The following is a 27980-nucleotide window of genomic DNA, read 5'->3' on the forward strand; positions in this document are numbered from 1 at the left end:
GTATAACTTGGACGTGGCATTGTACACTTCCGTTATAAATATATGTGCTTTCGTTTATTCTATCAGCATTTCGTATTTCTTCGTTAACTTCTGGTTTGCACATTTAGATTATTTGTCAGTGAGCAGATCACAATGGCACATACATTTCAACAAGAATATATGCAGATGCCGCCCCTGACAAGAGCCTACACAACGGCATGTGTCATCACAACATTAGCAGTGGTAAGAACTTGAACTATATAAGTTATGAAAATTGCAGTACCAGTTTCTGCAACGAAACTGAGACATTGAATTGTTCATTGGAGATATCAAGAATTATAAAAATAAAGTCTGAACAGGTTTTTTTTCAGATGCCACTTTTTAATTTTGTATTTCCACTTTTAACCCGTTGTTAGGTCTATGGTGACCAGTGTTCAGCATCTTTGTGCGAAGTTTATATATATATATATATATATATATATATATATATATATATATATATATATATATATATATTGGCCATTGTAGCTTTTCTCTCTCTCATAGATTATGAAATTTATTCATAGGTACAGGACTGAAACCAGTCAACCATATGACAAGCTCACTTCCTTCGTAAACACTGAGCAACTTGAGTAATAACTAAAAATTGCCATTGAAGGAATATGTTGCTGCAAAAAGTATTTAAAAAGTTCAAAAGGGCTGTTCCAATACAATACACTTTGGACCCAGGGAAGGAACTTTTAATGTGGAGTAGTCACCCAGAGATGCAAATTAATATTTTGTATTGTTTTCATAAGGACTTTCTGAGTAATCAGAGTACCTTAGCATACAATTTGTAATAAGTGCTTTCTGTGCATATGTTCTATGTTTAAATGAAACAGTGGTAAACAAAACAAGGGAGAAAGAGTCTTTTGATCTCTACTATGACATTTCTGGAGAGATTCAAGTAAATGTCATCAATATACATTCTGCTATATTGCCAGACATGGAAATGAAGGTTGTTTTGCACCATGACTATTGATTAATCATAATTATTTTAAGTAACATTTATATAAGTTTGATCACATTGATTCTATAACATTACTGTGATATTTAAATAAAAATATTAAATAGTTGAAACTTTGTTATGCCATTCTTACTTCATGTGTACTATAGTTTTTACTCACATTTATATTTATGCCTCAAGAAAGACCATTTTCCTGCTTTAGAAGGGGGTTTGTCTTTTAAGATGGAAACCACCCAGGTAAATGAACAAATGGCACTATATATATATATATATATATATATATATATATATATATATATATATATATATATATATATATATATATGATAACCCATACCCATACAAAATTTAGTCAAGTATTAGCTCTACTGCCAAATAACCCATACCCATACAAAATTTAGGCAAGTATTAGCTCTACTGCCAAATAACCCATACCCATACAAAATTTAGGCAAGTATTAGCTCTACTGCCAAATAACCCATACCCATACAAAATTTAGGCAAGTATTAGCTCTACTGCCAAATAGTGCTAGTGATATCCAATATGGCCACCATGGCACCAATCTTGAAAAATCATATCATTACTTTTCCAAAACAGAAAGTCATATCAACATGGGTTTACACCAGAAGACTTCCTATAATGTCTTGTTGTTATTGAATAAAATGGTGCCAATCTGACATCAAGCATGTCCAACACAACCGCTTATTTGAAAATTGCTAGATAATATAGATGGTTTCAGCACTATGCAGTTAAAAGGAAGAATGGTCTTATCTTGAATTCTTTGAAATTTGTTTCAGCCAGTGGAATATCTACCCCTTATAGGGTCTCTTGGTTCTTGGATTTTTTTCATTAAGAAAGTCATTCTGGTAGTAAAGTTTAACCATCTATTTTGATCACATTTACAAGGTGGACATTTAGACTTTCATAAGAAATACAGTAACATTATGAAGAAATGACAATTCTTGAACTTGTATATTCATATATGTACTTTCTTTTATCTTTTGTAGCAGTTAGAGGTGATCACACCATTCCAGATATATTTTAATCCAGATCTTATATTCTACAGATACCAGGTATGTCAACAGACTTTTCTTCTGTTTCTTTCATCTCCTTGATTTTTTGATATACATGCAGAATGATGTCAGTTCTTCTGGGATGGAATATCCAAGTATGCTGAAAATAATGACATTGCCTTGTAACGTGCCTTTTGTTGACAGACATAATCTCTTGCTTTTCCTCCATGATCCTGGTACCTGTGCATTTGAATTTATTAAACAAAGTCCAACAAAATGTTTTTAAAAAAATAAAAATACATTTGATATAAAAATCAATGCTTAATAATTTTAGGACGCTTGCTATTAGAGTTGAAATGTAATAGATTATTGATATGCAAGTGACAGCACATCAACACATCACAGAAGAGTGTTGAGAAAACATGGGTTGAATACCCCTGTCCAGAGCCGAAGGATGGCAGTGCATGTTTTGAACTCGGCACTATTAAGGCTGCAACATTTGCCAAAATTTCTAAATGTATTTTTTACACTCGCTAAAATGGTCGGAGAATGCTCCAGTGACCTAGTGGTTAGAGCGTCCACCTTGCATGCTGGTGGTCATGGGTTCGATCCCTGGCCGAGTCATACCAAAGACTTACAAAATTGGTACTAATAGCTTGGCACTCAGCATTAAGAGGTTAGTGTTAGGACTAGTCAGTCTAGTGTCAGAATAATGTGACTGGGTGGGACATCATGCTACATGTCTGCGGCATGATGCCCCAGTGCTAGACATCACTATAAACTGTCACACTGCAGACATCATGGCGATATGAATGAAAAATAGTTAAAGCTAGGTTAAAAATCCAAATCACACACACAAAATGGTCGGAAACTAAACCTATCTCTTTATCTACCAATTTATGTTTATTGAATAGCTAACAGCTGTTATAATGTGCATGCCATGCATTGCTCCTTTTGTGATTGTTTAGTGTGTGTTTTACCTCATATTGTGACAGGACTGAGTTTATAATATATGTATATTTGATAGTTTCAATAAAGCATCCCTAAAATTGTAATTATACTGTTACCTAAATTGCTCTATGTTTTTACCTCTTTTTGTGACAGGACTGGGTCGGTAAGATGTGTCTGTATTAACTATATTTGACAGTATCATCCCAATAAAGCATCCCTGGAATTGTCATTATACTGTTACCTAGTTTGCTGTATGTGTTTTACCTGTTATTAAGACAGGACTTAGTCGTTAAGACATCTCTTTATTAAATATATCTGACAGTTTCATTAAAGCATCCCTAATGTTTTCTAATTTCATCGCGTTTTTTTTTGTAATCATATCATTATATGTTTTTTATCTTATAGGTGTTGTCTAATGTTGTAAAGCACTTAGAGCTTCTAAAGATTAGGCGCAATACAAAGTCCTTATTATTATTATTATTATTATTATTATTATACTGTTACCTTGTGTTATGTTTACATGAAAACTCGATAATGGAACCAGGTGTACTGCCTATACATGTGCATGGGATGTGTTTCTCTGATCTGTTAAGAAAGTTTGCAGCAGATTAATTAAGAAATGGTGTTTCTTTAAAATAATTTTTATACTGTTTTGTCAACAGAAGTGTTGGGTAAAGGTAACTACTGTATTCAAAAGAAGTTATTATTGCCATTTTCAGTAAATCAACCTGATGTGCTAAATTGTATAATGTGTGCCAGAACCAGTTCATGTTGGCTTCTGCCTTTTACTAGTGATATGTTTTTTTTTGAAAATCATACATAATTTAAGAAAAGAATTAACAGAAAACTCTGCTAAACAATCCTCCTAAGGAGAAATGTGGAAATATAAAACTTAATTTGAACAGGTAGTTCCTGCATCAGTTGCATGTGTAATCTTTGCAGCCTTATGCAGTATAATGCCTGAATTGTGCTAATGTTCCCAAGAACATCCTCTGTGTGTGTGTGTGTGTGTGTGTGTGTGTGTGTTTGTGTAAATATATGTTCTCCTGCCTGTCAGAATCCTAAGTTACCACCAACAAATTTGAGTGTTCCAGTTGTTTTTGTATTACCCTTGCTCTCTGCCACCTGCCAAGCCTAATTAGTGTCTAAATGATACATGTATATAAATAATGATCACAGGTCTCAAACAGCCATTATATCACCAGTCAGAGTGATTCAGTAAGCGATATCAATTATCAAGTGCCTCAAGTAAAGTTCGTTAGTATTATCTGGAGAAATCAATAGTGCATAGCACAGTGCTTACTGCCAATCACTGTCTTGGCAAACTACCCTTAATATTCTTGCTACCAATCACTGTATTGGCTAACTATCCTTAAGAGTGTTCTTGTAAGTGTAACTTTATGCTGACAATAGAGATCACAGTGAATGCAATGATAATTAGAGAAGGCAGGTGTTAGCTTGAATAAAATCATTGCCATGTAATTTTTTATTGATCTTTGCATCAATATTTGATGATCCACTGGCTAAATTTACCATTGTATCTATCTATTAGTCCAGCTTTGATCATCTGCCCTTTTTTGTATATTTTCATACTTGCATGAAACTGGTAATTATACATGCAATGCTTCCGTAATTACCTTAATTTGCACAAGTATGAAAATGGTGATGATCATACAAGAATGAATATATATATATATATATATATATATATATATATATATATATATATATATGGGCCCCGAGTGGCCGAGTGGTCTAAAGCGTTCGCCGTTACGGATCACTGCCATCTCACCTCTGTCTGCACCGGTTCGAGTCTCAGATTCAGCCAATGTAGATATGTGAGAAAGCATGCCAGTAGCTTCTCGTGGGTCGGTGGTTCTTTCCGGGGTTTTCCCGGGTTCTTCCTCCACCATTAATACTGGCCGCCATATATGGCCTATCGTGTGCTGAAAAATGGCGTTAAACCCCACAACACAACAACAACAATATATATATATATTCTACTGCAACACACTGATTGTGAATTTGGCATGATAACCCACTGGGCCACACCTCAAGGCATGTAGCTGAAGAGATTTTATATGACAGCATTTAATTTGTATATATTGTTCATGAAAGAAAAACACTGTAATGCATTATATATATATATAGGTAAATGTTAAATTTTGCATTACATTAAAGATTGATAAATAAATTTCTTAAGGAGTCTTAAAATAGTATCTAATGACATGTAATTTCTACTTTCAGGTCTGGAGATTAATCACAAATTTTCTTTATTTTGGACCTATTGGTTTTAATTTTCTTTTTAATGTAATATTTACATATCGGTATTGCCGAATGTTAGAGGAAGGCTCATTTAGAGGAAAAGCAGCGGATTTTTTCTTCATGTTCCTGTTTGGTGGAACACTAATGACTGTATCCTTTCATTCTATAATAATGTTTGTATATAGATGTTTACATTTTTACATTTCTTTTCTCAAAACTTAACTAAAGTGAATAGTACTACAGTGCAACCCTGCTATAACGCAAATTCATATATAATGCGTTTGTGGTGTGGCTTCCGAAATTTCACATGTTCATTTGCACATGAAAAAATATTTGTTGTTTAAAGTACATGAAATAGTGTATAAAAAATTTATTATCATTTTTGGGGAAGAGATCACATATGAATTCAAATTTAATATGATCGTGGCATGGTTCTTGAAACTTTAAATACATGTATGTGTATTTTTCTCGTACTGGGAAAAAATAGTACAAGAAATAGTGTGTAAAACGTTTTTTATCATTTGGGGGAAGAATTTGTGTATGAAATTTAATATAATACGATTGTGGCATAGCTTCTGAAATATAACAATATCACCAGGTTCTTGACGTGTAATGCCAAAATAAACATTATCGGAAATGTTACTGATTACTGGTCCATGAGTAAAGCCAGTAAGTCGTCATTGTGATTGTCTTCAATTAATTCTGTATACAATCGTTGCTCAAACAATAACCAACATGTGTTTCTTCTTTAACTGCATACACAGCCAAGCAGCAGACAATGTGGTGGTTGATAAAAGATTCTCACAGTTTAATAAGCATCAAAAAACAAAAGCCGCCAACAAACAAAAGCCGCCAACATGTTTGCTGGGCTTGGTGGTGTTATTAGATGCAATCAGTTGACTAGTAAATAATATCTGCTTTATTAACTGGAAATTGAAAGGGTATGAAATTGTACATGCGTTAGCTTTAAAAAAATTTATAAAAGTGACATGACCATTGCAGGCCTACTGCACTTAGTTCTCGGGTTTTACATGTGTATGGGGTTTGCTTATGAACTCGTTATTAATTTCCTGTTTTTTTATAAAAATATTTTACCATTATGGGAAAGCATGTTCACAAATGCAATTCGTTCTCTTCACTTTGTGCAAAAAAATTTATTATCATTTTGGGGAAGAGATTGTGTATGAATTCGAATATAATACGATATATAATACGATCGTGGCATGGTTCCTGAAATTTTAAACACATGTAGATGTATTTTTCTCGTACCTGGAAAAATACTTTTTTAAAGTATGAGAAATAGTGTGTAAAACATTTATTATCATTTTGGGGAAGAGGTCGCATACTTTGCGCAATAATTAGTTTAGTAGTTCTCACATGTTTCTTTCAATATTCACAAAATCTGAAGTCAGAGTGATATGCACACTGAAAGCATGTGTTGATTGTTAATTATTCTTGCTGTAGTCGTTCAAACGAATAGACATAGAAGTGTTAATTATTGGGTATTTACAATTTATAAAGGTACACCGAAATGCACATGAGAAAATTTTAGCATATTGAAATTTGTACAGATACCATTCTTAGACCCTGGAATGTAATGAACCATATATGTGCTTCTTCTTTCTTAATCTAATTTTGCTGTTAATTTTTCCCATTGAATTCAGACACTTAATGATCTGTGACAAAATTATTGAATAGTTTAAATGCATATGCAATTTTTGCAATGGAATTACATATATTATGGATTAACTGCATGCCACAACGGTACAATATCAGACAGTAAGTAAATGGTGTTAATACTCTGTTCATGCTATATATTAGACGTTGAATTCAGACACAACGATCTGTGACAAAATTATTGAATATTTTAAATCTGTGTGCAGTTTTTCAATGAAATTACATGCATTATGGATGAACTGCATGCCACAACGGCACAATGTTGATACCCTATTCATGATATAACCTCAGTCGAGGTATTATCGATCAACTTGTATTATCAGACAAACCAATAAAAATTAGTAAAACTATTTAACACAGAGTAATAACCTATAAATATAATATCCATCCATTATTTTGAATAAATCTTACTACTGCATTCCATTTAATATTCGTCCGATAATACCCTGATTTTTTACATTAGACATGAATACACATTATGCCCCAATGTGTTGTTCTCTGAAAAAAGTAAAATACTGTAAAACCCCACATTAACATGACCCTGCTATTAACGCGATCCAATTTTTGGACCCCAATTAATGCATTATAGTAGGGTTCCACTGTATAATATACTTGTGTATAATTTAAGTCAAACTACTACAATCAGCATAGACTATAATCTGCCATCACATAGTGTGCAGGCAGATAAGGATCTATGCTAATTGATCTGCTAATTATTCAAACAAACTGCATAGACCCAGATCTGCTTGTGCATTTTGCAAAAGCAGATCTGGGTATGTGCACGTTGCAGTTGGACTGTGAAAAATCCCAAATAGTCCTAAAATTTCTTTGACAAATAAATTCCAATTTTGAACATACTGATGTGCCAGTAGCCTTGCATGTGATAATGTTTTAGCAGTCTTTATATATCACAGTGATATACTCCAAAATGTCCTTGAATGAATTCATAATACCGTATATGCTCACGTATAAGCCGAAAAATTTAGGGAAAAAATAAGGCCTGGAAGAAGGGGGGTCCGCTTATCTGCAGGCCAAGGTCCAAGTCTGAAATTTTTAATGCTTTTTTCCCTCGATTTCCAGTATTTATTGTTTCTGTCGATCGCCGAAGATGAGATCACACGCCTAATGATGCCACATGGCTCATAAGATTTGCGCTGTCGTGATGTGAAACAAATATTTGTGGTAGGATGATGAATGAAAAACATGTTTTAACGTACTTGACGTCTATTTGACAGATGTCCATCCACCAGAAAATGCAGCCATACGTGTTATTTGAGCCACATTGATATGTGTATTTTCCAAAAGAACCGCCATATTAGTAATCTCCAGTCAAGTATTTAACCCTCAGCTAATCAGTAATCATTAAACTCTATGATATCGTACAAATGCACGCTAGCTTATTTCAGTGTAAATATGAAAAGAATCTACGTAAAAAAATAAAAGAATTACGATACTGAAGGTATATACGACAAACATTTTGATCAAGAGTAGAAATACATGTACGATAGTCTTAAAGGAACAATAACGAGAGGCTCCATAAGGGTTTGTTGCACGCACGCTGAGGAAGGGTAAATAACAGGGCAATATACGAGTCAGCGTGAATAATTGTAAAACAATATTTTTTTGATGGGTGTTTTAGAAGTAATCGGCAGCCACAGTTTATATACTACTGTTGTTTAGTTGTTTGTAAAGCAAAGTGGTTTGTTAGCAGTAGAGTGTTGTACGATAGCTACCATATGCTTAATCTGTGGTAAATGCATCGGGGAAAATAGGTACTTTTTGTTGCACAATGCCAGTGACTTTACTAATACATGCTGACTCTCAGATGTATTGTTTAATGAGATATGGTAGTGGACATGGTTCTGCTCAAAGTTATAAACTGTCACAATACTTGAATAATGTCCACACTGAAACCAATCATATTTTGATCAATTAAATCACACTACCAGTAGTTTAAAAAAAACACAAAAATAGACAACAATGATAAATAATTATCAGATACAAATTGATAACCAACCACACATGGAAATAATTACAGGGTAAGGTATATAAATAGTATACTACCACTATAAGAAATTATTTCAGTTTAATCTCACTTGAAGTTTATATTCAACTCAATCAGATAAAATGAATAGTGTTGGAAGTAAAAGAAAGCATTCTGCTTATGATGCAGCATTCAAACTTAAAGTTATTGAATATGCAGAAGCAAATAACAACTGTGCTGCAGCACGCGAATTTTTGTGAACGAGAAGCAAGTACAGGAGTGGCGGAAAAGCAAAATCATTCAGGAAGTGATGTATCAGCAATGCCATGGATGGAACAGAGGATGATGCTATATTTCAATGCAACAATAACAAGGAGAGCGAGAAGGAGAACGACACAGTATCGGATGACCATGATGACAATGACGACGTTTTTGATGAAAGCACGCCCATAACAGAAGCCGAGTTTCGTGAACTGTTTGGCGAGTCTGATACAGAGCCAGATTTTGAAGGATTCTAAAAGTGATAGAACTTTTATAATTCATGATTTTAAATGAGGATTAATTAAATTTCCATTAAGACTTAACACTTTAGAATTGTTTTTATTTCAACATGTAAATTAGCTTTCTTGCTTTCATTTTATTTAATAATGTGATTTGCCTAAGTAAATGTATTCAGAACTCACTTTGTGCATCTTGTGATGTACCTGTAGTCTAGAAATTATGGGTCGGCTTATACGCGGGTCATGCACTTTATAACAGTTTTACCAATTCAGTTTGGGGGGGGTCGGCTTATACGCGAACGGGCTTATATGCGAGTATATACGTTACTTCCAAAATAATGATTTAGTCCAAGAAGTATTAAAGAGCACTTTGTAATTCGCGTGAATAATTGTAATAAATCTTCTCAAATATTGACTGAAACACGAATTAAATTGATTCCTTGAAGACTGATGTTAAGGTGTGAAATGAGTAATTTTGAAGGAAACAACATCAATATGAAAAACTATGACACAATAACAGAACCATGATGAAAGTCATCTTACTTTCTAGAACATTATGTTGTCAATAATTTCAAATGAACAACTAATGTCCTAAACTCCGATACAAGTAAATGTTTTACTCCATTTATAATTAACTGAATATTTAATCTATAATCTTAGAAAAATATTAGCTATGTATTATGTTGTTTACAAAATAAATGTCACTAAACAGGTAGGCCCTTAGCTCATTACTGACTAAGGTCAATCACACAATTTAAATATACATACAGTAATATAGACAATAAAAATTAAATATACATAACACATGTTCTTTATATTTTTTCTTTATCCTGACTGATCTCAACACAAATCAGTTTAAAGCAATGAGTGGAAAAGACCATTACTGAATACAGTAAAACCTGTCTTGTGAGACCACTGCTATGAAAGACCACCAGTCTTGAGAAACCAGGTTCTCCTTGCACAGATTTGTTGGTTATATAGGGTTTTGACCCGTCATGAGACACCACTTGTCAAGCAAGATTATTAATTTTTGGCAGAAAGGGTGGTCTTTCAAGACAGGTTCTTCTGTACTGGATACATACCAATGCAATTAAATAATATAAACTGTTTTATAATTTCTATTTTTTCTTCAAAATTATTTACAATAAACAAATTAATATTTTATGACATTAATGAATTGAATTATCGAGGTTTTGTTGATGTCTAGGAATGTATCAGTAAGAAAATATTGGGGGATCTGCATTACATGTGACTCATTTTTGTATTGGGTAAACCACAAAATATATCAAAAAATTAATGACACTACAGTACTTTGAATACTTTGATAATTTTTCAGTTTTCATTTTTTTATATAAATTTTACAGCCTTTAATTTCAGTTTTTATTTTCAGTATAACCAAATTAAATTTCCACCAAATATAGCTAACAGTGTTTACTGCATGCTTATTAACAAATATGGGTTTTGTGGGGGTCACTTAAAAAAATTATCAGAACCTACTTCACTTTCTAGATATTTCCTTAATTCAGCCTCAGATAGTAGCTTTATTTGTGAACCTAGTGTTTCTAGGAAGTGCATTCACAATTATGTTTGTGTATGTTTGGAGCAGGCGAAATCCTTACGTGAGAATGAACTTCTTTGGACTGTTGAATTTCCAGGCACCTTATCTGCCATGGGTTTTATTGGCCTTTTCTTTGCTGCTTGGCAATTCAGTTATAGTGGACCTTATGGGTAAGTTTATTGCTGTATCATTGCATACAGAATGACATAACTGTTTAAAATGATTATGATGAAAACAATATTTCAGCTGTCAGCTGATATGTTCTGCAAGAAAACCATCTTATTGTGTAACTGTTCAGGTTCATTTGCAGTAGTTTTCTAGGCAACCCCCACCCCTATTTATCTAAGAATGCATTGTCAGCTTCATAAATGGGTCCCCAAGTCATGGCATAAATTTGTAATTCCTTGAACTGAATTTTGATTTTGATCATAATATTATTTGCGGTGGGGGGGGGCAGGTGCATAGTTATTACTGTCTGTACTTACCTACAAGACAAACTGCAAACAACATAGACCCCGATCTGCCATTGCATAATGCACCTACAATCAAGTCTATATTGTTTTATTCTACTAATTATTCCTTACAAATTATGTGGACCCAGATCTGCTATTACATTATGCAGTGGCAGATCTGGGTCTGTGCAGCTAGCAGCTGGATCTGTCTTATAAGCAAGTATAAATGGTAACTAGTCCTTTGTGCATTTCTACAAAATTAGTGCTTGTGAAAATTAAATGGATAACAATGTATGGTTCATTTGCCATAGTTTCACTCATTACTTGAATCATACAATGCAGTTGCCTTTGTTACCATCATTTCTTGGATTGTATTGTACATTTGCCATAGTTACCGTCATTTGTTGAATTGTATTGTACATTTGCCATAGTTGCTATCGTTACTTGAATATATATTACAGTTGCCATAGTTACCATTGTTATTTGAATTGTATGGTACAGTTGTCATAATTACCACCATTACTTGAATGGTATGGTGAAGTTGCTTTAGTTACCACCATTACTTGAATTTATGGTACATTTGCCAGTTAAAATAAGTACTTGAATTGTATGGTACAGTTGCTGTAGTTACCATCACTACTTGAATTATATGGTGCAGTTGGTTTATTTACCACCATTACTAGAAGTTTAACAAATTCATGAATAAATCTTTCTCACAATGAATTTGTAAAATTAGTATGTCAAATTGTATAGTAATTTTAGTTTGTGACTGGAATGCAATTTTTGTTTGCTTGTGCAGGTATTGCAATAGGTCACATATATTACTTCCTGGAAGACGTATTTCCACAGCAGGAGGGAGGATTTAGGATTCTCAAAACGCCAAGGATTTTGTAAGTATATGATTATTTTTGTGACTTTTAGCAGGAAGGCTTCATTTACACACATCCAATAGCTGATTTGTGGGGTTTATCTAGCAAGCTTCATTCTGCACGTTTGTCCAGTTGGTCATCTGTTTGCTTCTCCTTGTTCAGACTATCAAATCATATAGACTTTTCTTCTAATTAAATATGAGTTGAAATAACACTTTAATTCTAAGAAACGTTTTCATTTAAAATTTGAAGTTCAGCATGTTTTGATGATAGCAACCTGAAAGTTGCATTGACTCATGCCCCTTACCTTATGTGGGCACTGCATTGACTTATGTGAATTTCCTATGTTAGGTGGTTCACCTCTATGAAGGCGAGAAACCGTTGTATCACCCTTAGCATTGGTATCAGCACATATCAATTTTGTAAGGCAGTCATTCTCTTTTCCTACAGCTTCTACCCACATGGGAGGGAGTTGACGGAGCTAAATTTGTTTATAATGTGCATTTGTAATAAAGATTTTAATGATCTGATTAGCCGAGGATCAAACAGTGGATTGAGAGATTACTGATACGGCAGTTCTTCAGGAAACCACCGAAAATTGTGCCTTTAATACATGGTTGGTTGTGCTTTTCGGTTGATAGGCTAGTAATGTCTGTTTTTTGTTCATTACCATACGCGTAAAGGTAGAACACAATCTTGTTTTACTTGATGGCAGCACATTGTCATACGAGCTACTGGTAAACCTTTTTTGTTATGAAGGGGACCTTATTTGTCGTCCACTGTTTTTGGATAGCAAATTGAAGAATTATAATGTCTTCGGAAAACAAAACAGTACTGTATTTGCCTGTCTATAGGATGATACTTTTTGACCAGAAAATCTTAGCTTCGTCTTATACTCTGAATCAACTTATATATTGGATTATGTCATCTGAATTGCTTAATCATATTCATATGAAAAATGATTATCCAAAAGTATGAAAAATAATGTGTAAAAAAAAACCATTTCATTTGGAGGGAGAGCTCATATATGAAAAAATATAGGATCCCACATTGATTATTTTAAACAATTACATGATCATCAGTATTAATAATTAACCTATATCAGATGTAATTGTGCTAAAGCAGCATGCACCAGTAATGTACATTGTTTATAATATATCTTGTTTAAATTTGATTACAAGTTAGAAGATGAATAACCATGACAAAGACATATTCCATCACAATTTCCTTCTTGCACCTAAAGATCAAATAAAAGTTTTGCCCCATTGAGAAAGACAGAGACAGGCAAAGACAGACAGGCAGAGATGTGTTCACAGTTGTAAATTGTTCACTTGATGACTGATCTTGCTTATGTACATGGCAGTACCATATTCCATTATCAATTAAGATCACTAGGTAAGCAGTTCCTTTTATTTTTGTTGAAGAATCACATAGCTTTTTAGTTGTATTTACATGTTGATTACATATGCTACAGCTGTATTCAGTCATTTCAAGCTGTTATGTATATTTGATTTAATTATATCTGATTTAATATATATTTATTTCAATTTAATTGTTTGTTTGTCAGTTTTAAATTTTTATTTTTCATTACATGCTATTGCAATGTAAAACTTTATTCCCTGGAGATGATACTTTTTCCAGAAAATAGTTTAACCTTGACTTCGTTTCAGTAAACACCAAATGTTGACCTAGATCCTGACCTTGATTCAAAATTATTAGCAACCACATAAATAAATAATTTCTTTTTTTATTTTAAAATGATTGGTTGTTGTCGAGATCATGATGGGACTACATGTTTAAGATGTAAACAATTTTTAAAATTTTATTTCTTAGAGTAAAATGCTTGGTTTTCATCAGGGACACTGGTGTACGTGATCTTTAACAAGTAAACAATTTTGACGAGGTTCTGGAACACGATCACATGACCCCCTTTTTGCGTTTTAGAATAAAATATAACCTTTGTTTTGGAGAGATATTCTCATTAGTTGGTCTATTACACTGGAAAGTGACTTGTGTCGTTCAGAGTTATTTCAAATTACTTGGATTCAATAGGATTTTAAAAAGGCCATGGATAATACATGTGCTCATGTGAGATTCTTGAACAAAGACAGCTCTTATAATAAAAAATGTATACAGATTTCCAAAACAGGAGTGATATTTCTTGTTTCTACAAGGAACTGTATACTTCAACACTACATGATACAGCATATGTCACTGTCTTCCATCTTGGATTCTTCGTCAGGACTTGAACTTGAAATCTATAGAACATTTTATTATTAGGACTTCTAAAATTTTATTCTTGGATTATTTTTGGATTTGATTCTTAAAACCCGTAGGTTCATACATTTTTTATTTTTACAGAATTTTTCCACGGAAATAAATTATTTTTTAAATTATTGTAGTTTTCAGAGCTTGTTGTTTTCACTCTTTCTTGTGTTACTGTTTGTTTGAGCCTAAACATGTAACATAAGAAAGCTAACACCTCTGAGGTCAAGATTTGGCATACCAGATCAGATTTGCGAGGCTACCAATAGAGAAATGAGGCTACCCATGGGTATTACGAATACCATGCCATATAATGAAAGGAAATGGCAGGTGGTTACTCGTGTAAATTTCTCAGCCAGTGACATCATTTGAACTTGCCGATGGAAGTGACAGCAATTTATATTAACATCTAGCATGAACAAAGATAAAAAAACAATTGCCGCCTAAGTACAGGAGGAGTATGTGCACTTTAAAGAGGTCATTATACTTGCAAAGAAAATTAGACAGCATGAAAAATGGTCATTCTTGGGATTTAACCTAATTGGAGTCTGTTTGGATATAACTGTTGTGAATATTTAAAACCTCAAGGGGTATGGTATGTATTTTCATAGTTTATATTTACTGTTTCATTTATTAATCTTTGGCAAAAGCTTCAGCTAAATGGGGGCAGTAAGGTAAAAATAATATGAAGAGCTGAAATCTCTCTCTCTCTCTCTCATATATTGGACCATATTTTATTTTGATCACAATTTGCAAGAAGGAAATTGCGATGGAATACATATACAAAAATCCCCCCCCCCCAAAAAAAAAAAAAAAACCAACCTGGGGAAAGCATTTTGGCATTAATGATGCAATTTCCTTATTGCTGGTAATCTGAAGTAGCATACAATGATACTTTTAATATTTATGAAACCGGAAGTTATTATAGTTTAATTACACACAGCATTGCAAATTTAATCCTATCTGTAACTTAACAAATTTTCGGGTCAGCATCATTATATGTAGCTAAAAGTACATAGCAACATTTAAAATACTTTGTGTGAAACAAAAAGATACTTTTAGTAACATTTAATGATCCTGACTGGAAATGTTATCGAGTTAAAGATATGATAAAATTCACGATGCTGTGTGGAACGAAGTGAAAAAGACAATCAGAGGTATTGATCTGGCCTTGTCTTATACACAGCATCAACTTATGTATGGCTGAAGGGTGGAAGATTTACCAAATTTGCTGATTCGACTTATAGACTGGTAAATATGGTAATTACATTGCTGTATGAAAACATTGTACAAATATGGTACATATGCATTTGTTGTAAATTCTTAGTAATGTTTTTGTTTTAACTTGGGGTTTTATTTTGCACTCACGTATGAATTCTGTTATACCTGGAATCACTTAACTTCATTGTCTTTGGTTACATATTGTAGTCTATTTCCCAAACTCTGTTCATTTTAGAATCATCAAACTATATGATCGTATTCATCTTTGTGTTAATACCACACCTTTACCACAAACGAGTGTCACTGTGACCTACATTTAACATTTTGCTGGTTTGTGTTAAGTTTTTTGCATTTAGATCATGACCAGCTGGTTCTTTGCTGCCTTTAAATGTTCCTCTTTTAACAAAATTCAATATGTCTGAGAAAATCAGTTTTTGTTTTGTCTCTCCTTTTTATAAAATGACTGCCAAAAGTCAGCTGATTTATAATCAGGGGCCTCTGTCATTGAACTCTCCAAATTACAGGGATAGGGTTATCAGTTTGGGGCTTGTTGTTAGCCCATGTTTAACAGTTCATAATCTGATAATTCAGCACACATTATTGCACTGATCTTTTGTTTTTGTTTCTGTTTTCCATGTTTTTGTTTAATCATTTAAGTTTCAAAAGCAGTAGATTTCAACTATAAAATGGTGTGTGCAGTAGACAGACTCAAAAACAGTAATTTTGTCCTGTTGCTAGTAGAACCACGTGTATGTGTGATACTTAACTACTCCTTACATGCTGTGAACTGTGTTGCTTGGCTTACATCAGTGCGTACAATGAGCAGATAAAGTAAAAATCAGATTTAGTAGATTAAACATATAAAGACTTGTTTTCTGATCTGCAAGTCCTCTAATTAGGGAATTTTAGTGATTTATTGGCTCAGAAGATCATTGTTTTACTGCTCTGTCTTCACTGCTCCATCTAATCAAACACTAAATAAAAAACCCATTCAGAAATAACCTCTGTTCATTATTGGAATTTGCACCTTGTGTTTGTTTACTGACATCTGATGCTACAAATCAGCATCAAAATAAATTCTTTCCATCAACATGACTACACAGGTCCAAAAAGTGATAGCTGGTAGCCCCATGAGTCATCCAGAATAATGAAAAATGCATTTTTAGGGATGTAATTTGTTAATCATAAGGGAAGTTGATTTACTAATCAGAAAGGAAGTTAATTTACTAATCAGAAAGGAAGGTAATTTGCTAATTAGGAAGGACTGTTGTTGGGTGGAGGACTTGAAGATTATTGGCAGAGAAAACTCTGGCACTAAAGTGCCCTCAATTTTTCCACCAAATATCTTTTTTATCACACCACCCTACATTATATCTGATATCCCACTTATTTCATCTTGTCCACAATAGGTTTATTTATAATGTATGTACAGATTATTAATACAGAACTCCTGAAAAGTGAATGAATTCTGTCTGTTTTAGGAAATATTTATTAGAAAGTCCACCAGAAGACCCCAACTACAACCCTCTCCCTGAGGAGAGGCCTGGAGGATTCAACTGGGGGGAGGGACGGCAAGCTGGAAACCAGAATGCAGACCAAGACAATTAGTGACCATCCTCACAGTTATTGTTTACTTGTGCACAGCTACATCACTATTAGACACCTTAAAGACAGAGTTTAAGTGGTCTCCTAACACAAGTGGCTGCTTAATGCAGAGATTTGTACTTCAGTATGGTGTATAATAAGGCAGCTACTGGAAACAGGTGGTCAGATAACATATTTCACCTGATGTGGTCCACCAGTAATTTTAGGCTGGATTTATCCTTAATGTTTCTAATTAATATGGTGAGGGATAATCGCTCGGATACATTGTGCATTCTTAGTGATGGACATTTTGGATAATTGTGATATGAACAGTCTTACCATGATTTACATTATTGCTGAACTTCCTGACACATTCTTCAAAAAAAAACCAAGATTATTGATGAATTGTGGCTTCCATAAAAATGGCTTGGTGGTGAAGACATCAGTAGTTTTCTCCAGAACCATTATGGATTGTACACAAAACAAAGCATGGTGAAAATGAAGGTGATTAGGTTCTTTGAATATATTTTCCTTCTCTCAATGCCAGGAATGTCATATCCATATATATTTTCCTTCTCTCAATGCCAGGAATGTCAAATCCATTTCCACAAGTAGTTTTACTTTGTTAATCTTACACTAACTAAATCCGGGTGACTTTGATGTTTGTTGTTGTTGTTGTAGGGTTTAACGCCATTTATCAGCACAAGATAGGCTATACATGGCAGCCAGTATTAATGGTGGAGGAAGAATCTGGGAAACCCTCAGAAAGAACCACCGACCCACGAGAAGCTACTGGCAAGCTTTCTCACATACCAACATTTGATGTTTGTTGTTGAGATAGATCCCTCAAGCACTTATGTTTTTGGACAAGTGAATCAATTTATGCATGCAAGAGATTTTCGTTGTGTTGAGTCGTTTCACCTTGTGTCTCATGGCAACTGTAAATTCTGTAGCATTTACCCTCCCAACAGGACTGTTGTATGGTTACAGCATCCGCCTTGATGCAGGAGGTTGCTGATTCAATCCCCGACCAAGGCATGCCAATTGTTATTAACAGCTGCCTCAGTTGGCTCTCAGCATTAAGAAATTAGTGTTAGGACTGGTCAGCCTGGTGTCAGGATAATGTGACTGGGTGTTACATGATGCTATAGGTCTGTGGCATGATTCCCCAGTGTTTGACATCACTTTAAACAGACACACTGCAGACATCATAGCAATATGACTAAAAAATTGTTAAAGCTACATTAAATTCCAAATTACACACACACACACACACACCTCATCTAGCACATCTAGCATGTAATGAACATAGCTAGTCAAGATCACCAAGAGGTATGTAAAGTTCCTTTTGAATGGCACAGAAATAACATCACAAAAAAGTCTATCACTTTGTGTAAAAACAGTGTGACAGTCTTGCTATTGAGGTACAGTGTGACAATCTCGGCACTGAGGTACAGTGTGACAATCTTGGCATTGAGGTACAGTGTGACAGTATTGACACTAAGGTACAGTGTTACAGTCTTGGTATTATAGTGCAGTATTATTATTATCTTATTATTTATTGTGTGCAGTGCATGCTCAATCATTTAATAGCACCATCATCAGCAAGGTGCATTTCCTGCAGTCCACTGGGGAATATTTAGAAGGACTGAATCATTTTCATCCAGATTTTGCCAATATAACACTTTTATTTATTCAGAAATAAACAGGTACAATTATGCCAGATAATTTAGACATTCGCAACTAGAAAAGGACACATATTTGATAATCTTTCAGTTTTCTCACCTTACACTCTTTTGCCATTTTCTGCCATTATTAAAATGTTTGTCCAAGTCTTTGTTGGCTTTGACTTGTTATGAATCACTCTGAATCATTATGGCATGTTATGTTTACTTCTGTACTAAGCAAGAGTTGTGTTTCAAATAGTAGTAACAATGTTATATTACGAAACATTGTTCTCATTTTGACCTGAGGAAATAGGTTGACTCCTGCTTTGGTCACCTCATCTGGTAGTTTTGTACCTAAGTTATAGACAATTAAAGCTGGAGACAACCATCTCTAAAGTTAATTGCTGTAAAGGGCTGGATTGTTGTTATAAATTCTATATTGATAAGACAGTTTGAAATTCACATGTTGATAAGGCACTTTATACTGTAAGATTCACAGAAGTATGTTTTAATCAATGCATGCCTTGTGTCAGGGATTTCCCTGCATTTAGAAAATTAAGAGTCAAGGACCCATGGTTCTAAATATTAGGAGTCCTGAGGAAAATCACACGAGACCTCAACCGAATCATGTTGTCCCAGCCCAGTGAAAGAATTAAATGTTCCAAGCTATATTTATGCCAAAGAAAAATTTAACTCGGTTTGCACAATTTGTTACATTGTAGTATAAAATAAAAACAATATTAATATAGATGTATAATATTGTATTGCACAGATATATATATATATATATATATATATATATATATATATATATATATATATATATATATATATATATATATATATATATATATATTCACTGATTTTCAATATCTAAATTGAGAGGTGGAGAAAGAATCAGATAAAACTGTTCTGCATTTGTGATGTTTTTGAACAGAACCTTTTTGCTGCAAAAGATTAATGTTTTGGTTAAATGTATATAAAAAAACTGTGCTGTGTCGAGAAAAAATGAGGGGAGAAACTGTCGGAATTTTAGTGTCGTACATGTGAGAATTCTATTACGTATAAACATCACTTCATTTAATAGGTAATGATTAAAAAGATCAAAACAGACTGACATGGCAAGCAATGGATGTAACTGAAATTGTTTCGTTTCTGGATGGCAAAATACAATAAATTTCATACTGGTTAGCACCTTTCTGTGTCCTTGTCAACATTTACTTCAAGCAGAATTGGTAATCTTGCCTTTTTCTCCCAAGCTGATTCATGTTCATACAGTGTTCAGTAGATGTAGAAAACTGCAAATATAACTTGATTAATGAAAGCATTTGTCTTTCTGCACACCAGGAACAAACAGAACTTATATATCTGACATAATTTTCTTTCTTCTTTAGGCAAGGGCATTTGTCTTTCCAATCTGACTATCATTGTATTTTCTTTGGCCTCAGTACCTTATATTGTTTCAGAGGCTTCTCACATCTCGGGTGAGCTAATTGCTGCATGTTTTTAAAAAAAATTGCACAGATAATGGAATCATGACCACTCTAGATACTTAAAAGATAATTGAAGGTGGTCATTAGGTAAATAATCTACCACTGTGTCACTTAACTTAATCTGATGATAAATAGCACATGTTTAATGTTTACAATTGAAACAAATCTCATTGGACACTGTTTTATCCTGTAGAGTGGAAGTAAATTTACGACATGTTGAACACATAGGCAACCCAACAAAGACTTAAGGTAGAGGTAAACAATGACGGTAGTGGTAAATCATTTATTTGCACTAAACGAAGCCACATCCAACATTACTTGATAATCCCTTGCCATGCAATTGGGTATTGCACTGATTAGGAATTATGTAATGCAGTTATAGTCTTATTAAACATTTTTGTCAATATCTGTGGTGTACTAACATAGGGCAATTAACTTGAAAAGGTGTAAATGTAAAGACAAAGCCTTGTAGGCAGTTTATTTTTATTAGATACTTGGAAAAAAAGCGAAAAGGAGCTGCATCCCGTGAACCCAAGTGGGTCAAAAACTACATCAGGGACCTAGGCCCTCAGGTCAGAGGAAATTCTTGCTTGTAGCCCCAGGCTGGCTATATGGTCAAATGAGCTTATGATGCAACTTCATCTGTCATTTTGCTGTGTGTTGTCTGTCCTGCATCATCTGTCCATCAACAATTCCTGGTTACCATTATGGAGGCCATATTTGTGATCCAATTTGTATCAAACTTGGTAAATAGGCTAATATCATCAAGATCTTGCACAAGTTCACTAACAAGCAACATTCTCATATATTAACAAGTTAGTCTTGCATCTGCTTGCTGAGCTTGTTACCACCATGTTTCTGATTATGAGAAAGATTGTAGCTCATTTATTAATCTTGTATCAGATATTCTGAGCTTTTTATCACTCTCAAGACTGATGTTTTATCTGATTTTGTTCAAACAGGGTCTTAGACATGTTCTGTAGGGTTCCACGCTTTTTGAAACAAAAATTTCCATATTTTTCCAAGACTTTTTCTTGGATTAATTCAGTTTTCTGTGGTTAACTTATAAACCTTACTTAACATGCATTTTTTAAATTAAATGCTGTTTGAAATTTTTACTCTTTCTTATTACACCTGATTTTGCCATGTGACTATTTACAGCCCTTCAGCAGTCCTAGTTTTACTCACTTTTTCATCAGACTTATTATTTTTCCCTACTTTTCCAAAATGGCCCTAATATTGCTACTTTGATTAAAAAATTATGTCGACATGTGGAAAAAGTACTTAACTAACAACATGTTGAGAGGTTTCTGTTTTGCATCTCAGTTATTTGGGGGGCAAAAGGAAAGATGGTGCTTAGAAAGATTGAGGTAACCATAGTGACAGCTAGGATGTGAGTAAGAACATGCTTTTTGTTAAAGTTTATGAAAGGTAAGAAGTAAAGTTGCTTTTTTTTTTAAAAAAAGTGTCTTAAATTTAATATTTTTTGTTATAAAATATCCTTATTTTCTCCTACTCTTTCCTAACTTTGGGGGTAAAAAGTAGCCCTGCTTTGCCCCCACTTTTTCACATAGGGTTCCTTTAAAGACTGCATATACTAAACCAAAGGATATCTCTAGAAACAAGTTTAACCATTGTAATTCATATAAATTAGCTACTGAAGGATATCTCTAGAAACAAGTTTAACCATTGTAATTCATATAAATTAGCTACCGAAGGACATCTCTAGAAACAAGTTTAACCATTGTAATTCATATAAATTAGCTTGTAACTCGTTTAAATAGTACTAACTTTACTCTGCAGAATAGTATATATTGGTGTGAAAAAAGTTCTTTAGAAAATGGTCATTTTAAATTTTGAAAATTATAACCTTTATAAGAGACTGAATTTTATTTTTAAAAATTCTCTTCTGGTTAGCATCCTAACATTTACTTTCAATGTAAGGTGACTATAAATTGTATATTTTAATGAATTAATTGTAAGGTAGACCAGAACATTGAATTCCGCATTGAAAACTGCTACAGCAGTTGGCACATATCCACCTGTTATGCAAGGTCTACACAGTAAAATTCACTGTAAAATTAAATTAGGTTTAAGAATGGTGGTGAAAGTGGCTGTTAACCAGAATGTTTAACACTCATAAATTATTTACCACAAATTTCATTTATGTTAACTCGGAATATGAAAATGGGAGCTGGGGAAAATAACATAGGGGAGCTGGTAGTCTGTTGAGAGGTGCATGTCTTAAGACCAAGCTGTATAATCCACAGGGGTGTGGCGCATTGGTAATAACGAATACTGTTCTGTGGAAGAAATACATGATAATTATTCAAAGGGACTGATAATACATGATAATTATTCAAAGGGACTTATAATACATGATAACACATGACAATTATTCAAAGGGATTGTTCAGATGCTTGTGACCTAAATGTTTCAGCTAAGCAACCAAAATTAAATCAAGCACTAATAGCACGTTTTTCATCATTAAGATTCTGCTCTACAGTTATTATGTACTTTTGAGCAAGTGACCAGTATAAGTTGAAATTGTTTGCATTAGTAATGTGCACAATGGAATGTTGACATAATAATATGCTGTTCTGATGTACTGTGACTGAAATTTCTTTGCATGTAGTAGCTATGGAAACTGCTACATCAAGCAGACAGCTAACCAAAATGCCTGCTTCCATGTGCTCAAAAAAGCATCATGAACTTGTCCAAAGTATTCGCAGTTGCAAAAATGAATTTGCCAGAGCAGACAATACCAGCGTCTGAAAGTGCAGTAAATGGATTAAATATTCATTTTAAACAAAAGTTATCTTTTAGTTTTCCAACTTAAGTCCAGGAAGTGAAAATAACCAAGATGTACTTGCCATTTTTTTAGTTTTAACATCTGAAGTAAGGCCAAGCTGTATAATCTGTAACCCAAATTACACTTTTCAGTTATGCACCAAATGGGGAATTTAAAACTTTTTTTTAACATTGCCCAAGATATACAAGTTTTAAAAAAAAATATAACCAGGATAGGCAATGAGGAAAACCTGGTTGATTCTTTTTGCTTAAAAATGAATCCCCATGCAAAGTACAATCCTGTAGAGTGGAATCTTAAGACAAATATGAACATTTCTTCTGTTTGCTTTTCCTCTTTTTTTTGTATCATCATGTATGATTTTTTCAATAATATGGTACATTAACATTGATGTTTATGTATGAAAATAAGTTAATTATGCCCATTTTTGCATTTGCATATGCAGTGTACCTTGAGACAATACAAAACATGCTTAATTATGAAGAAATTGAAAGTCTTTGAATACAAGTTGAATTTAAAACTGTTGGATCAAAGAAAACTAGCAAAAATGTTTCTTTTCATCAGTTTGTAATAAAATTAAGAGATAAAAATTCTGACAAAGCAGATTCGCTTACTTCTATATACTAGTGTTAGAAGAATGAGCAACCGTTTGACCTCTGTGAACTTGGTCTGTTCGATCCTTGCTCAAACTGTAAAATTTGACATCTCAGGAATAGTTTAAGTTTCATGTTGCTGTTTGTTTGTTTTTAGCATAACATCAGCTGCTAAGTTGAAAAAATGCAATGTGCATATTTAAAATAGATCAATTTTCATTATGATGGGGGTGGGGGACAATGGGTTTGTGTGGCATATATTTGGTCTTTATTAGTCTGATAAATCAGCCTCCTCATATCTGTGTTGATACTGATGGACGATATGTGGGTTTGATGTCAACTGTTAAAATGTGCAATTTCGCTGCATGCAGGTCTTTCCGGAACACGCCTGCATGCAGTTTAGCCACTTACCACTATTTTGTAACAGCCATATCTAGCGCAAAATTCAAAATGGCCACAAGACAGAGGGTTTTGTTATTCCAAGTGGATTTACAAGTCGCCTAACATAAGATTTGATCCAAAAATAGTATTACATACCAGCAAAAGAACCCTTCAGTCGACGTTAGCTCAACAGCCGCTAGAAATACCGACAAGTGTATAAAATGTACACCGATCATGCAGACAAAATTGGCAGCAGATTTTTGCATGTGTTAATGAATAGGTGGTATCAGCCCCTATTCCGCCAGTCAGTTTTAATATATGTGTGGTGCTGATTTATTGGCCTTGGTCTTTATGATTCTGGTCTAGTTATTATGTACTTGTGAGATAGGGACCATTATAAGGTGAACTTGTTTGCATTGCTAATGCACACAATGAAGAGAATGTTAGCTTATCTCTATTCCATGACTGAATTTCTTTAGATGTTGCTATTATGGAAACTGCTCTCTAAGTTGTACAAAATGCCTGCTCCCAAGTGCTTGAAAAATGAGCTCTGACTATTCCAGAGTGCACTAAGAAAGTAGACAGAAAGAAGCTTTTAAAGTTTAAATAAATAACTTTTTCAATTTATAAAAAGTATTAAAAAAATCATCAGCAACTTTTTCTCTTAATTTACCCTCAAAGTCCGGGAAGTGAAAATAACCATTGAAGAGGTGCACATATGAAGTTAGGTTACGTGGTATACTCTATAACCCAAATTACACTCATCAGTCATGCACCAAAAAGGGGAATTAAAAGCACTTTGAAAAATGCCTAAGATATACAATGTCATGTTTTCAATAGCCACTGAGGAAAACCTTACATTATTTTCTAAAATTAATTCATATGCTATGTTATAAACGTTAGCAAAACTTTGTTTTAAGCAAGAACCTCAAGGATCCAGTCAGAACATCGCTCGGCCTGATGGAAGTTGCCGAGCGATCTTCCGATTGCCCAATCACACATATAACAAAGGTACCTTGGCTCACTGAAGAGTTCTGCAACCTTCAATAATATTTGGTAAGAATTCGATAAATTTCACTCTCGATTAGTTCAGTTACGACTCAGTTACGCATTTCATCAGTAATCAAGTGGCACCTGAAAATTCTATTTTCCCTCGACTTGGATAAATATTTGCACAATTAAAGTGCTTTTCCGGGTTGGTAGGGAACTTATTCTTTCTCCCAACATTTTCCCAGTGTCATGGGAACCCTAAGTAAATGTACATGTTGATGAGGTGGCTTGTATTGGATTGCTTAGCTATTTACCTCACTAGAATCTCTATTTCTCTTTTGATTTTGATAGAACTTGTTTAAAGGGTTATATCAAGATCTTAGGTTAATTCATTTATGAGCAAAATCTTTGTATATTACTTTTTGAACAAATTTATATTTAACTATGGTGCAATAGTCAAAAGTGCCATAATTATGGTTAGATTACAAACGGTTGTGTTCTTACAATACAGTAATTTGTGAAACTGTAATCATTTTGGCCTCGACTGTTGATACTCCTAAAATCTCGTTAGCGTGAAAATTGAGTTTTATACTGTGATGTATTTTGTTGAAATATTGAAAGTGAGGACGAGGGAATTGATTGTAAAGGTTCTAAGTCATTAAATTGGTATACAGATCTTTCTAGTATGACGGGCATGTAATTTCCTTTTGTAAGTCACCCAGTTATGTACATAGATTGATCTGGGTTAATAGAGAAGAATTTTATTTATATGGTTCAACTTTCATTGGATGAATATTGTGGACATATTGCTTGTTATATTGCGATCATGTTTTTCAGGGCATTATTGAGGTTGGTTTGTAATTAAAGTAGTGCTAACATAAATACGATTTGTGTCACATTAATTCCTGTGACCTTTCTGATATTATCAAGTGTATACTGGAAGCCATCAGTGCTCTCAGTACTTTGATTCTTCAGTTTAGCATCCTATGCTCCACTACACACTGACTGATTATCGCTAAAGGTCACGTTTAAAATCTATTAAGGGTCATCCTGGAACAATAGATATAATAGATATATTTATTTGATGATGATTTCTCACAAAGCGTCCTAATTAATTTCGAGAAGAAAATGTGAAAATGATTTGATGCTATTGGTTTTCATTAACTCTATGTACTCATTGAAAATGATTTTGAAGCTATTGGTTTTTCATTAACTCTGTGTACTCATTGAAAATGATTTTGAAGCTATTGGTTTTTCATTAACTCTATGTACTCATTGAAAATGATTTGAAGCTATTGGTTTTTCATTAACTCTATGTACTCATTGAAAATAATTTTGAAGCTATTGGTTTTTCATTAACTCTATGTACTCATTGAAAATGATTTGAAGCTATTGGTTTTTCATTAACTCTATGTACTCATTGAAAATGATTTTGAAGCTATTGGTTTTTCATTAACTCTATGTACTCATTGAAAATGATTTGAAGCTATTGGTTTTTTTATTAACTCTGTGTACTAGCATGTATGTCTTGTATCCTGATCTGTCTTCGCAAAATGAGTCTGCACATCAACCATCTATGTTGTTTTTTTCTACTGATTACTCCTAACAAACTGCATAGACTCGTAATGTGCTGGCAGATCAGGGTTTATGTTCGTTCTACTGATTAGACCTAACAAACTGCATAGTCTCGGATCTCCCAATGTATTATATTATGGCAGGTCTTGGTCTGTAGAATTTGCAGTTAGAGTTGACTTACAAGCAAGTATATGCGGTACTGGTATTTATTGAAAAAAGATGAAACATACTCATTTTTGATACACTTCCATAAAGTTCATAGATAGTGTCCACCTATCATATACCATCATATAGACACTAGCAGCTGCCTCGCTTGGCGCTTGGCATTAAGAAGTTGGTGTTAAGACTCTGGTCGGCTTCGTGTCAAGATAATGTGACTGGGTGGGGCACGATGCTACATGTCTGCAGCATGATGCCCCAGTGCTAGACATCACTAGTATAAACTGCCACACTGCAGACATCGTAGCCATACGATTGGAAAATTGTTAAAGTGACGTTAAAAATCTAAATCACACGATTTCCAGCCTTCTCACTATTTAACTATGGAAACACTGTAAATTAGAGGGCACACTCTGTCTTGTAAGACGACTTTACCAAATGGATACATTCCTTTGTATCGCTTTTACTCACTTAGGACTTCCTGTGACTAAGTAGTTAGCCTGCCAGATTGCACCCGAAAGGAGAACTTCATCCAGATTGTCAGTGTTCCTTCGAGTTGATCAACCAGTCCGGGGTAGGCTACCATGGTGTTTCCTTTGGCAAGATACTTGACTCAGATTGTATCGGCATATCCTCCTTGTGCTGCTATGTCGTTACACACCAAATAAGTGTGTTTGTGTGTGTGTGTGTGTGTGATTGGATTTTTAGCGTAGATTTTAAAAATTTCATTATATTGCTACGATGTTTTTAAGTTTTAGGGAATAATTGTTTTTGCATTGATGGCTTGTTTTAGGAAACATGATGCTTGTATATGATAAGAATTCACGTAGCAAGCCCTTTTGCCCGAGTGATTTTTTGTCTTTACGTAAAATGGAGAGTTAATGCTTTATGTATGCAGAGATTCCTGTTAAAATGCTTGATGAATTGAAATCGTAGTACTGCATTCTTCATGGTACGCAAACTTTGAAAATAAAAACATAATTATGAAA

The 27980-nt window shown here is 33.8% G+C and overlaps 1 protein-coding gene across 1 annotated transcript; it reads left to right on the forward strand.

The window, feature by feature from the left end:
* Positions 1-12: 12 nt before the first annotated feature.
* Positions 13-27980, forward strand: LOC149775191 (derlin-2-like). The gene is made up of 6 exons (XM_089944008.1): positions 13-222; positions 1993-2058; positions 5197-5364; positions 10908-11103; positions 12185-12275; positions 17222-27980. The coding sequence occupies exons 1-6, from the start codon at positions 133-135 to the stop codon at positions 17346-17348; spliced, it is 738 nt and encodes a 245-aa protein (XP_089800134.1). The 5' UTR covers positions 13-132; the 3' UTR covers positions 17349-27980.

This window comes from Sinohyriopsis cumingii, chromosome 19, assembly GCF_028554795.1.
Source record: "Sinohyriopsis cumingii isolate HCF-2022 chromosome 19, ASM2855479v2, whole genome shotgun sequence".
NCBI lineage: Eukaryota > Metazoa > Mollusca > Bivalvia > Unionida > Unionidae > Sinohyriopsis > Sinohyriopsis cumingii.